This window comes from Girardinichthys multiradiatus, chromosome 7 (genome assembly GCF_021462225.1).
Source record: "Girardinichthys multiradiatus isolate DD_20200921_A chromosome 7, DD_fGirMul_XY1, whole genome shotgun sequence".
NCBI lineage: Eukaryota > Metazoa > Chordata > Actinopteri > Cyprinodontiformes > Goodeidae > Girardinichthys > Girardinichthys multiradiatus.
The window spans coordinates 28,444,374-28,458,283 of NC_061800.1; the positions used below are offsets into that span (position 1 = coordinate 28,444,374).

General features: G+C 37.1%; 1 protein-coding gene across 1 annotated transcript in view; it reads right to left on the bottom strand.

The window, feature by feature from the left end:
- Positions 1-13,910, bottom strand: part of scn1laa (sodium channel, voltage-gated, type I-like, alpha) — a 52,243-nt gene that overhangs the window by 37,053 nt on the left and 1,280 nt on the right. The window contains exons 2-10 of the mRNA XM_047370594.1: positions 9,996-10,309; positions 9,458-9,592; positions 4,774-4,862; positions 4,563-4,691; positions 4,098-4,189; positions 3,434-3,628; positions 2,916-2,979; positions 2,583-2,724; positions 1,694-1,903 (exon numbers count right to left, since the gene is read on the bottom strand). Of these exons, the coding sequence (XP_047226550.1) occupies positions 1,694-1,903; positions 2,583-2,724; positions 2,916-2,979; positions 3,434-3,628; positions 4,098-4,189; positions 4,563-4,691; positions 4,774-4,862; positions 9,458-9,592; positions 9,996-10,256 (1,317 nt within the window). The 5' untranslated portion in view covers positions 10,257-10,309. The remainder of the gene's footprint in view (positions 1-1,693; positions 1,904-2,582; positions 2,725-2,915; positions 2,980-3,433; positions 3,629-4,097; positions 4,190-4,562; positions 4,692-4,773; positions 4,863-9,457; positions 9,593-9,995; positions 10,310-13,910) is intronic.

The following is a 13,910-nucleotide window of genomic DNA, read 5'->3' on the forward strand; positions in this document are numbered from 1 at the left end:
CGGAAGAGATGGTTTGAACTTCCTCCTTCTCTCTCTTCTCTTAGCTCCTGCTCTGCATCCACGGCGTCTCCTTTTCAACTTATCAGGGATTTGGGGTTGTAGCTGAAGTATTATTTGAGCTTTTGAGATATTAATCAGCTGCTCCCGGTTGTAAGAAACAACCCCGTTGCCATGGCAATGCATCATAACAAATGTCCAAAAATAGAAAGTATTAAGAAAAATCCTCCAAGCTGCACAGCATCCGACACTGGAGTGGACAGTCATCCAAAAAAAATCAACTGTATCCACCACAAGAGGAATAGTTCCCAAAAAAGAATAAATCAGAATCAAAAGTAACAGAGCTACTCCAACCTGCTGCCACCTTGAGCGGCGCAATTCTAGAATAGATGCCAAGCACCATGCCAGAGAGGGCTGGGGCTCCCTGCTGGACACTTGTGGAAGACTTTTCGGAGCTGAAGTATGAAGAGGACAATATGGAAAGAGAGCCCATATCAAAGGGTGAGAATGAAGTATCTGTCCCCTGTAGTTGGACTACGAAGCCTGGTGCTGCGTTCCACCCAGGATCAGGAGAAATGCCAATCAGCCTTTGAATTTTGTGAACCTGTTCTCCTGTGCTCGGATGAAATGTGGCTGCTGCTCTTCCAGGCACAGTTTAAGATATCGATAGTTTTTTCATTCCCACATCCTGATACAACCGAAAGATCTAGAAAAACACAGGAGTGGGAGTCTACGTTTTTAAATACAGGGCAGTCCTAGAAAATACCTCATAGAGCAGGCAAAAGACTTGAGATCGGGCAGAGTCTCACCTTCCATCCGGATCCTAAACTTATAGCCAGATGTACAATAGGATGGTCTGAATGGTTAAAGCATATTAATGTGTTAGACTAACCCAATCTAAATCAGGACTTAAATGAGGTCTGAATAAATAAGGCATGCCACAAATTCTTGGAAATCATGTATCCTTTTGCTGCCACTTCAAATATGTAATATGTATTATTTTTCAAAAGATTTACTTTAATACATCGGCAAAAATGAACTATTTTCTAAAATTAGTTAAAGTTGTACGCTGTATAGCCATTCCACCATCCCGCAACACCCAAACTGCACAAGGAGTGCTTTATGACCAACAGGCAGGTTGCTCACAGTTTACAAAGACATTTTTTCAAGTTCCAGGTTAAAACTCAAAATTTCATTTGAATAACCAAACTATTTACAGGAAAAATGCAACAGTGGACATTTTAAGCCAGGCAAGTTTATCTGGGAATACTATTTGCAAAAATATGCCACAGAACTGTCTGAAAGTCCTCTATCTAAATACAGATACAGACCTGTACCATAACCGCACGCAAAGTAATCTATATGCCATGTAGCATTTATTTTATATATTTTGTTCTTGCAGCACTAATGTGTTATATTTCCAATCTACGCAGACAGAAAGTGGGGTGGAGAGAGGAGGAATACATGCAGCAGAGATTTCCAGTGTTATAATGGCTGCCTTGAGGACTGAGGCGTCCGCATGTGAATCACACGCTCTACCACTACGTCACGTACAGCGCCCCATAATAACATTACTATACTAATTCTATACTAATACTAGTTTGCTGGTTTACGGCTTACTGTAAAAACATGCAGTCAGAGAGCTTTCAAAACCTTTGTAAAAACAATCTAATAAAAGAAGCTCCATCTCGTGTACCTGAACATCCTCCTCTTGCTGACGTTTGAGCTGTTCAATGGCTGCTTTATATTCCTCCTCCTTCTCCTGAGCTTTCTTTAGGTTCATCTGGCACTGCTCCTCATAGGCCATAGCTACTACGGCCAAAATCAGGTTTACCAAGTAGAAGGAACCAAGGAATATAACCAGGACAAAAAAAAACATGTAGGGTTTCCCAGATGCTCTCAAAGTCTGTTAATACAAAAGAAAAAGTTGTTAACTTGCTCTTGCTGCAAATACTTCATAGTACATAAATCAATTAATATATAATTAATCTATTCATTGTTTTAAATATTTCTATTGTAGATTACATTTTTGTATCTTGAAATAATATATATAATCAGAATCAGAATCAGCTTTATTGACAAAACCACCGTCACTAAAAAAAAGTTTATTACCACAGGTAATGTTACCTCCGTAAATGGGAGCTTTAATGCATGAGATATTTGCTTTACCAATTTGTCATTATGAAGCTCATCAATCAGGTCTTGTATTACAGTTTTAAAAAATCCTGCAACATGCACCTGCACTGCTTTTAAATGTTTATTTAAATAGGATAATTTATCTTTTCTTATTATGATGAGCTGAAAACATCCAAGGGAATTCTCAAATTGCTTTCTCCTAAAAAGGTTAAAAATAAACAAACAACAAAAAACAAATGCTTGGGAGAATTTAAGCTTTAAAATATAAATAGATGACTACAAAACTGAAAATATGATTATGTTCCCTAAATGAAAATTGCACATTACTGTCATAATAACATTATTAAATAAATACCCTCAAATTATTGTAGTATGTTAAGACTAGGCCCGACGAGAGCGGCATAGAGTTGTATTCCATGTTCTTATAGTTTCAATTTTGCATTACTTACCTGCTGATAAAGGTATTCCCAGTAATCCTGTGTCATCAGTCTAAATAGAGAAAGGAAGGCCCAACCAAAGGTATCAAAACTTGTGTAACCGTAGTCTGGGTTATCTCCAGCTTTTAAACATATATAGCCCTCTGGACATTTCCTGCAATACACAGAGAAAGTATGCTGACTGATTTTGTTTCCTCTATATGATCACAGTAACAGTTTTGGCACAATCAAAAAACAGCATTCTAGTAGCTAACATTCTCTTTTTTTAATGTTTTTTTTTTTCAGCACTAGTGATCTTTATTTTTCTAATTTTTTCAACAGTAAGTTGACAGGAAACATTCTTACCCAGCCTGACTGCTGTTTCCACAAAGCAATGGATCTTTTTTGCCTTGCTGGATATAATAATTACCTGAAAGGGAAAGAAGTTAAAAATTATTTTATTTAGTTAAGGACTGTTGCTGTGAATATAGGTATTTTAGGAGCAAATAACTTATATTAAGTTACAACCATAAATTAAACAAATAGTTCTTTGCCAGTAAAAAATACACAAAATGAGGACAATACTGCCCTACTAAGAAGTTGTAAGGTTATACTGGGGGAATTATAAATGCTTTAGTCTCCCAAAGGTGTAGGCCATGAAATTTACAATAATTCTTTAATTTTCATAAAAAAAAGAACATCTGGTCTGGGTACAGTAGAAGAATACTTTCACTTCATTATACAGAAACATGTCCAATATATAAAGGAAAACAACAAATAGCTGTTAAATAAAATTCTCATGTCTCTTCTGTTCTAGAGTTTTTCCTTAAGGTCTTGGTCAAAATATGTTTATTTTTAAGTAAAACAGAAAATCAAACACTCACTCTTGTTGTTTGTCCATTCGGTCTGAAATATCATAGACATATTATCTGGCTTCACTATGCACTTATTCCTCAAGTGTCCCATAAACAGCTGTAATCCAACAAGTGCAAAGACGCTCAAGCAAAAAACGGTCAGGATCATAACATTAGCAAGCTTCTTTACTGACTGGAATAATGCACCGACAATTGTCTTTAGACCTGCAAAAGCAAAACAATAATATCAGAATTTTTGATATAATCTACAGTATAGTAACCCCCCCTTACAAATGTCTAAAATGTTTGCTTTTTTGTCATACTTTGATCCTCAAACTAATTTTAATGTCAGACATAGACAACTTAAGTTAACACAGATTTTTTAAAGTTTTATTAAAGGAAAAAAGATACCAAATCCAACTTTGTCCTATGCGAAAATATAATAACCCCCAAATATGTCAGTGTTCATAATTCAACAATAAGAATGAGACTGGGTAAAAATTGCAAAGTTCCAAGGTCAAAACCACCGCGGACCATAACTCTTCTTAAAAGTGTAAAAGTGCATTTTGTATTTATTGAGGTTATCTTAGTTTGATATTAAAATGTGTTTGATAATCTGAGTATTGAAGGATGATTGGTACTACAGGGGTGATGGTTGAGCAATGACTGTCATGCACTTTCTTCTGCTGCTTACCTGGAATTACTGAAATCGCTTTCAATGTTCTGAGCACCCGAAATGTGCGAAGAACTGAAAGACTTCCCATTTCTGCAAATTCAGTTACATACCTGAAAAAAAAAAAAAAAACCAGTATTTTGTCATAGTTATTTTCTGATTTGTTCACAAAACCACACTAACATTTGGGGAACAAATAGTAACAACGTGAGAAAACTATTTTAATTGTTATGACTGTGTAATACTTTACTTCTAACAAAAATATAAAGTGCCATCCTGTTTAATTATTAAATGGATTTTAAATTTGGCAAAAATGAACAGACGATTAAAAACATTTATAATAAAATCAGAATTGTATTCTTGCTAGCTGTCAGAGGCACACAAAAAATACAACAAAACATCTTCTGAACCAGAAGTCTTGGAAAACAAATACAACTACTGTGCTTTAAGGTTACTTTAGGACATTTGGTGACATTTTGTACTTACGCTAAGACAATGACACAGAAGTCCAGCCAGTTCCAGGGATCTCTTAAGAATGTGAACTTCCCTATGCAGAATCCTCTTGCTAAAACCTTAATTATGAACTCAAAGGTGTAGATTGCAGTAAATGTGTACCTGTTGGCAAAAGAAATCCTTCACTGGTAAAATTCATGAGCAACCATACGTGAATAAATTGATGAATGGATCGATAACTCACTCTACGTGCTTTGCCCAATCTGGTTGGTTATGGAGAGTCATGAATGCAGAGTTGGTGAGAATAGTACACATGATCAGCATGCTGAACATCTTACAGGCAGGTGTCAAGGAAGTTCATATACTGTACAGAAAAAAGGTTTGGACACACCCTCTCATTCAACGAGTTTTCTTTATTTTCATCACTATGAATATTTCAGCTTCACACTGAAGGCATCAAAACTATGAATTAACACATGTGGAATTATATATTGAACAAAAAAGTGTGAAACAACTGAAAATATGTCTTATATTCTAGGCTCTTCAAAGTAGCCACCTTTTGCTTTGATTACTGCTACGCACACTCTTGGCATTCTGTTGATGAGCTTCAAGAGGTAGTCACCTGAAATGATTTTCCAACAGTCTTGAAGGAGTTCCCAGAGATGCTTAGCACTTGTTGGTCCTTTTGCCTTCACTCTGCGGTCCAGGTCACCCCAAACCATCTCGATTGGGTTCAGGTCCGGTGACTGTGGAGGCCAGGTCATCTGGCGCAGCACCCCATCACTCTCCTTCTTAGTCAAATAGCCCTTACACAGCCTGGAGGTGTGTTTGGGGTCATTGTCCTGTTGAAAAATAAATGATGGTCCAACTAAACGCAAACCGGATGGAATAGCATGCCACTGCAAGATGCTGTGGTAGCCATGCTGGTTCAGTATGCCTTCAATTTTGAATAAATCCCCAACAGCGTCACCAGCAAAGCAACCCCACACCATCACATCTCCTCCTCCATGCTTCACGGTGGGAACCAGGCATGTAGAGACCATCCGTTCACCTCTTCTGTGATAAACAAAGACATGGTGATTGGAACCAAAGATCTCAAACTTGGACTCATCAGACCAAAGCACATATTTCCACTGGTCTAATGTCCATTCCTTGTGTTCTTTACCCCAAACAAGTCTCTTCTGCTTGTTGCCTGTCCTCAGCAGTGGTTTCCTAGCAGCTATTTTACCATGAAGGCCTGATTCACACAGTCTCCTCTTAACAGTTCTAGAGATGTGTCTGCTGCTAGAACTCTGTGTGGCATTGACCTGTTCTCTAATCTGAGCTGCTGTTAACCTGCGATTTCTGAGGCTGGTGACTCGGATGAACTTATGGTCCGCAGCAGAGGTGACTCTTGGTCTTCCTTTCCTGGGGCGGTCCTCATGTGAGCCAGTTTCTTTGTAGCGCTTGATGGTTTTTGCGACTGCACTTGGGGACACTTTCAAAGTTTTCCCAATTGTTCGGACTAACTGACCTTCATTTCTTAAAGTAATGATGGCCACTCGTTTTACTTTACTTAGCTGCTTTTTTCTTGCCATAATACAAATTCCAACAGTCTCTTCAGTAGGACTATCAGCTGTGTACTGTATCCACCTCCTGCACAACACAACTAATGGTCCCAACCCCATTTATAAGGCTTGAAATCCCACTTATTAAACCTGACAGGGCACACCTGTGAAGTGAAAACCATTTCAGGTGACTACCTCTTGAAGCTCATCAACAAAATAACAAGAGTGTGTGGAGCAGTAATCAGAGCAAAAGGTGGCTACTTTGAAGAACCTAGAATATAAGACATATTTTCAGTTGTTTCAAACTTTTTTGTTCAGTATATAATTCCACACGTGTTAATTCATAGTTTTGATGCCTTCAGTGTGAAGCTACAATATTCATAGTCATGAAAATAAAGAAAACTCTTTGAATGAGAAGGTGTGTCCAAACTTTTGGTCTGTACTGTAATATATTTTAAAGGTAGCATATTTTATGTCTGTATGAATCTGTATAAATCGATTGAATTGACTTAGCCCATTTTAAAGTTACCCACCTTTCACACAATGCAACAGGGAACAACACTCGCCAATTATTTTTACCTCTGCCTTCCTCCCTCCCTTTTGGATGGAGTAAGGGGGAGTCAGGTTTAGCCTAAAGGTTTTAAGGGTGTGTTTGCACCTCAACCATTTATGGTTGAGGTGCAAACACACCCTCCATTTCTGCTACCTGTGTGACCCCTTTTCTTTTCCAGTGGTAATAATCAGTCGGACAGAGAGAGGTACTCCCAATCCTTGTGGTTTTTAGTATAACAATGGCCACCAGTGGGCTCTAGATGGGCAAACTTTATCAGTTTATTATTTTGCTTAGTACCCCTACACATAGCCCATTCTAAAATGTCCAAACTCTATCACTCAGTAGTTTATTCTAACCTCTCCAACAACCCCGCACCATTCCAAATCCTCTGTGAAGTGCCCTGAGATGACATGTGTTGTAAATTGGCGCTATATAAATAAAACTAAATTGAATTGAAATTTTAATGTTATTTGAATTCTTGTGCACTTTGCCTTCATGACAGCTAAATAGAATACATTTCAAAAAGAAGTTATATCAGATACACTGATTTTTTATTGTAAAAACAATATATTTTAGAACTTCAGGAAACAATTAGGGCTAGGGCTAGACCTCAGTTAGCGTTTTGATTCCAAGTTGTGACACATAAATAACAACAATTCCCGCAGGAAGCGTGGTGCTGGTGGTGTAGGGGTTAAGTGCGCGACCCTATATAGAGGGTATAGTCCTCGATTTGACTGTCCCAGGTTCGAGTCCTGGACCCGGCGACCTTTGCCGAATGTCTCTCCCTCTCTCTGCCCCTCTTTCTTGTCTGACCAAATACCAAATAAGCACCAAATAACAATACATATTTATTGCTCTTATATCAACCTTTTAGACCACCGAGGTCTTCTGGCTCTAGCTACTCTGCATCCCCAGAATCAAAACCAAACCTGGAGAAGTAGCATTAAGTTCTTATCCTCCACTAATCTGGAACAAACGTCCAGAAAACAGTTAAAAAGGGGAAACCCTGAGTTCTTTTAAATCAAGGTTAAAACCCATTTGTTTAGAGTTTTTTTTGACTGTTCTAATTAAACTATTAACTGAAACATCATTAATTTTAGTCTGCAGACCAACTTTTCTTTACTGTCCTTTATCATGTCACTGCAATGTACTCTTCTCATCATTCAAATAACTGAATTGTCTTGTTGCTAAAATGTGCTATAGAAATAAACTTGCTTTGCTGTACCTTGTCTTGCCTGGCCTGGCCTTGCCTTGCTGTGCAAAAGGCCAGCTGTGAACAATCCCATGGATTCCTTTACTAAAAGAAGCAGGAATGTTCTTGGTATTTAAAAAACAATAAATTTTATTTTTAATCAAATTAATTACACAGAATTTAGGATTCTGCTAGAATCTGCTCTAATTGATTAAAAGAAGCACAAACAACATAAACTGAAATCACAGTACTAAAGACTACTTCTACCGAACTATTAGGGTGTGTTTAAACAATATGGAATAAGCATTCAAGGTATCATATAAGATGATTAAAGGCTAACATTTTATCAAGCTTTCTTTTTTGGAATTCAAAGAAAGGGCTTGTGACCTATCAATATTTCTAATACCTCTGGGTCCATCAAGTTAAACAGCACCTGATAACTGCCTTTGCAGAAGAAGCAGTGACCTTACTATGGTCTGGATCTTGTTGTGTCACTTCTCAGTGAAACACACAGGGCCTCTTAGCCTCTAAATATTAGTCCGACAGGGAAGGGTCTAAGCTAAAACCAAAAAATATAAACAAATTCCCCTTGCAGTAACCAAAAGACAGTAATCATTGACATGCTACAAATGTAAAATTGATTCTAATTTAAAAATAAAAAAGTCTGCTGCTTCCATTTGACTAAGAAGACATTTGTTCTAGTTGAACCGTGGTTAAATATAACAATAGTTTCTGTACATTCTCTTTAGTGGGACCACTATATAATCTCCACAAGTTTTAATTTAACTTTATATTAGAAAATTTAGAAACTTCCTTCACTGTGAAGGTGATCATGATGTTTACCAGATTTGTCCTGCTATTTTCTGTGTATGGATTGACAGCTCCGATGTCAATCCATCAGCTGCACATTAACATGGTGGTTCCATCATATTTGCCCACAATCAACCAGCATCCTGGCTCCAGCCTGGCACAACTTTATGTAAGCTATGTACTAAAAGATCATTCCCCGCTAATAACAATGTTAACGCTATGGGTATTGTGTCCGGAGAATCTGTCCTCACAATCAGTGTAATTTCTCTAAATATGCATGAGGTTACTGCATCTCTAAGGTCGGTGTCAGCCTTGCTGTATCAAAATAAATCAGGAGGATCATCTGGGTAACAGCAGCATGCAAGTGAAGGCATAAAGGGCAATACACCACTGAGCGTGCCACCTTGTGCAATAAAATAACCTGACACAACTCTTTGCAGAGAAAGCAGATGGCAGCTAGTCAGTAAGGGTGTGATAAGTTTGTAGCCTTCAGATACTCTCATGACCAGGATCTACAGGCATGCAATGGCTACCACATGGTACAAATTAATGAACAGAGCACAAAGATTCCTCCTAAATTGTTAAAGTTAAATTTCTACATACAACAAAAACATAAAAAAACAACTTCAAGATTGTTTTTATTCTAAAAACTTTAGTATTTTTTCCTTACTACTAATAATAAGTGTTGTAAATATTTTTCACTGCTTTTTCCAACTGTAAAAGAGGTAAATTATTCACAAGTTGTACAAAATAAATGTATCACCCCTACTGTTATACCCTTTGGAAATCAGGGTATGTGATTTATTGCTCACAGCATCATTCACACATTAATGAAAGGATATGAGTGCACCAGAACTTTAAATGATAGCCTTCTGATAGGATGGAAGGGGGTCAGAAGGTAGAAGGCGGGAGCAGCGTTGAATCGATAAATAAACTTCTTGTTGTTTATTACTATAAAAGTCTGTAAAAGAGAGAGAGAAATGGTAGTCATACAATATTATCTGGCAGACTTGTAAAGCACTCATAGTTTATAAAAAATCCAAATAGTCATTTTAAATGTTTATTGTTCCCCTAAAGCAAATTACATTTTCCTGAGAAGCTCTGAGAATGTTAGTCTTGCTGCCTTTACATTAGCTGAGTGGGTATACAGATGACAAGAACAGATTTTTTTGTGAATTATTAATTTTATGAGAATGATTGCAGCCTTTGCCCTGAATGTTACTTTCCACTGTTTTGCAGACAGTGGCCAAAATGTCTAAATACATGTGATGTTGAAACAGTCAATATTAAGAAAGAAAGATTTTTTCATTGTAAGTCAAAAGGATTATATAGGGTTCGTTTTTTCTTAAATTGATGATACCTACTTTTTTATCATAGTAGTAGGGATCCAGGTCTTCCAGCGCTGTCGACACCAGGCCTGCAGGAATGTCATAAAAACGTGGGAGAGGCTTGCCTTCCTCCAGATCACGGCTTGGTTTGAGCTCATCCTCATACTTGCATGTTTTCTCTTCATCGTTGGGCTTCTTGGCTTTCTTCTCAGCGATCCGTTTCTCAATGGCTTTGAGTGACTCAAGGGTGAGTGGATGGAGGCTATCAGGACCTGGTGGTACAAGGTGTTCTGCCATATTTTCATCCTGCACCTTCAAGAAGAACAGCTGGCCTCAGATACTGGAAAAGTCTGATGCATAGAAAACAGCATAACAGATTTAATAAAGATATGTCATCTTTATCTCTAAAAATACCTCACATATGCTTTTAACTCTTTTATATTTGTCATAACATAACCACAAACTTGTATATTATTTACATTCTAATTTTTTGTGGAAGTTATGTGATAGACCTACTAAAAATAGTGCATGATTTTAAACTTAAAGGAAGTAATTCATTTCAAAACTTTGTAGAATCCCCTTTCGCTACAATTATTGCTACAAGTCTTTGTGGGTATGTCCCTACCAGCTTTGAGACTGAGATTTTTGCCCATTTATCCTTGCAATACAGCTCAAGTTCAGTCATATTAGATGGTGAGCATTTGTAAACATCTATTTTCAAGTCTTGCCATAGATTCTCAATGGAAATTTGGTCTGGACTTTGACTACATTACTAACACGAGTACCCCTTAATCCAAACAACCTCATTGTACCTCTGGGAAAAAAAGTTTAGGGTTGTTGTCCTGCTGTGCCAGTATTAAGTCTTTCATAGCTTCTAGCTGTTTTTTTTTTTTTTCTACAGTTGTCAAGTTTTTGCCTTCTTTCATCTTTTTCATCTTAAGATTTCCAGAGCATGATGCTGCCACGCCACCTGGTTCACCCTATGGATTGATGTTTTCAAGGTAATTAGCTTTGGTAGTTTTCTCCCACATATAGTGTTAAGTATGTAGGTAAAACAGTTCAATAATGATCTCATCTGAGCAAAGCACCTTCTTCCACATGTTTGTTGTGACCCCTACATAGCTTCTGTAAAACTGCAAATGAGACTTCTTCTGGCTTCTTTTAGTAAATGCATTCTTCTTGCCACTCTTACATAAAGTGGAAGAGTTGAGTGCACAGCTAGGATTTTTCCTCTCAACAGATTATCATATGAGCTGCGGGTCTTTGCAGCTCTTCCAGAGTTACCATGAGCCTTTTGGCTACTTTTCACAATATAACTTTCTTCTTGTCAGTTTTGGTGGATGGCCATGTCTTGGCAGCTGGAACATACTCTTTCTATTCTTGGATGATGGATTAAGCAGAGTTCAATGAGATGCTTTGTGCTTGGGATATTGTTTTATAACCTAACCCTCATCCGAATTTCTCTACAACTTTCAACCAGACCTTTCTGCTGTGTTCCTTGGTCTTCAAGAAGCTGTTTGTTCAGTGATGTTCCCTAACGACCCTCCTAGGCCTTCACAGAACAGCTGTATTTTCCCACACAGGAAAGCTATAATGAGCCTGGAAATGGCAGCGCCTGAAAATGGCAGCACTACACATACATTCCTTCCAGCTCTGGTAAAATTAGATCTAATTATCTGCTCATCTGGAGGTGAAATTAAAATTTGACATGACAATGATCAATTCCAGGTGAGACTCCCGCACCCCTCCACATCACTCAAAATGGAAGGAGTCATTTTTTTTTTGGCTCCGCTCCTGACAAAGAGCAGAGAGGGGAAAAGATCCATCCTACAAATAGGCCTGACTGGTAGGATGTGTTAGGAAGAGAAATGCTGTATTAAATATGAATGCACTACATCTTGCACTGCAGATCCTAGATTTAGAGAGTTTCTGTCTAATCTACAGCATGACCATGTCCAAACACTGGTCCCAAATACAATAATTAATCAACTGTTATCAGTTATATGTGTTTTGTATTTGACATAAAAGAGGAAGATATCTGCAAGGAAGATGCTTTAATCTTCAGTATAGCCCATCTTCACAAACCAATCTTTCGACATCATTATATCATTGTCTTAAATGTAGAATGTGTAATCTTGGGAAGTAGCTCCGCTTTTATTACAGAAGACGTTTTTTTTTTTGTTTTTTTTTACAGAGAGTTTTTACAGAGAGTACAAAGATAATATTAAACATTAAGTATACCTGGGTTGAAGAAATATAAATAATGGAGCTGCTGAAGTTCATCATATGCAGAATGCAAAACCTTTGCAAGTCCAAGGTGTTGGTTGTAAATATCTGCCCATGCAGCATTCTTGATATGTAAAAAAGCTTAAAGGATTTCTTTTATGTCTACATTCCATTTAAATCACCCAATAAAACGGAAATGTATTATTTTAATATTTTTCTTAAATCTAAGCTTTGCTTGAAATCCTTGACATCGTCCTTTTAAAATTTTGAGATTTCCTGGAAAACATGTCAGCATTATCAGTGAAATATATTAAACATGTTTCTTTATTCCGATGTTTGTTCATATAAAATGTATTTGTTTTCCCCAAACATTGACAACACTAATAAGGTAATCACATAATTTTAATAGGTAATAGTATACAAACTTTATTCCATGTTGGAGGGAGCATAGAAAGTATAAGGTGCTTTATTTCTGAAGAATTAGTAAATATAAAATAAAATCTAAAAGCAACAATGCACACTTTCCAAATGTCCTATGGCTGTTTACAAAGCTTACAGAAAAGAACTAAACTTTAATATGATAATCCTCCCTATAAGGTCAATCTACAGTTTGCAACATCTAAAGACACATTGCATCATTCTATCCATCTGTTACCAACTCATTACCCACTGCTTGAGATATGAACTCGCACTTTGAAGCCTCAAATTGGCAACCACTTCACGTTATCTGCAACCTGTCTGCATCATGACCTTGTGCTCACAAACCTGACATAAACACATCTGTTCCCACCTACTCACTGTTGGAAAAGAACCCAGACTAAATCACTGTGATATTTGTTATGCGTCATAAATTTAACTGCATCCTGATGTGCTTCAAGTGGTGACGGACACTGGCCTCAAGCTATGGAGTTAAATGAAGGCAGAGGTTTAGCTTAAATATTTAATGCACATCCATATTGTAAACTTTGATTTTATTTTTGACCTCAGAATGCTTCTTGAGTTTCAGTGTGGTCAAAGATAGATCACAACAGGTTTTAGCCTGATTATCTCTGTGCTTTTGAAAATATAGGGTGGGACATCCGCCTAGATTAGACTATACAATAAATTTTGAAAGACACATAAACGCTGCAGATCCGTGCGCAGTGAGGCGGTATATAATTATAGGACTGCCTGCATATTATGCATAAATATTTGCTAGAGATATACAATATAATAAATTGCAACCATCATTTTAATATATATTGAGTGCAATACTTTAATTGCAAAGCACTGCTCGGATGCAATATTTGGTAGACTATTATATTTTTGGTTAAGGTACCAATAAAATATTCAGCCAGATGCCTGGACTACTCCTGCCCTTGATACCCACACCTGATGCAGGGTTTACTGACTCAGATCCCAAAGCTGAGGGAGAATGGTGGGGGCATCATGATCAAGAAAAAGAAAGTGAAAAGTGAAGAAAGGTTGGCTCAAATTCAACCATATTGCGATTCCATGTTTTTATATGTATTATGTATCCTTGATATTTTTCTTATTTTTAACTTAATTGCTCAGGATTTTAAATGACTTTGCAAGCTACACAGGCTTAAAATAAAAATAATAATAATGAAGTGCTAATATTGTGGAGGAATCCCTCAATTACTTTCAAATTTCTCTAATGATGACCATGTTTGGAGTTCTTATTTTCTAAGCAATACGAACGAGTAATAATAAGATGAAGAAGAA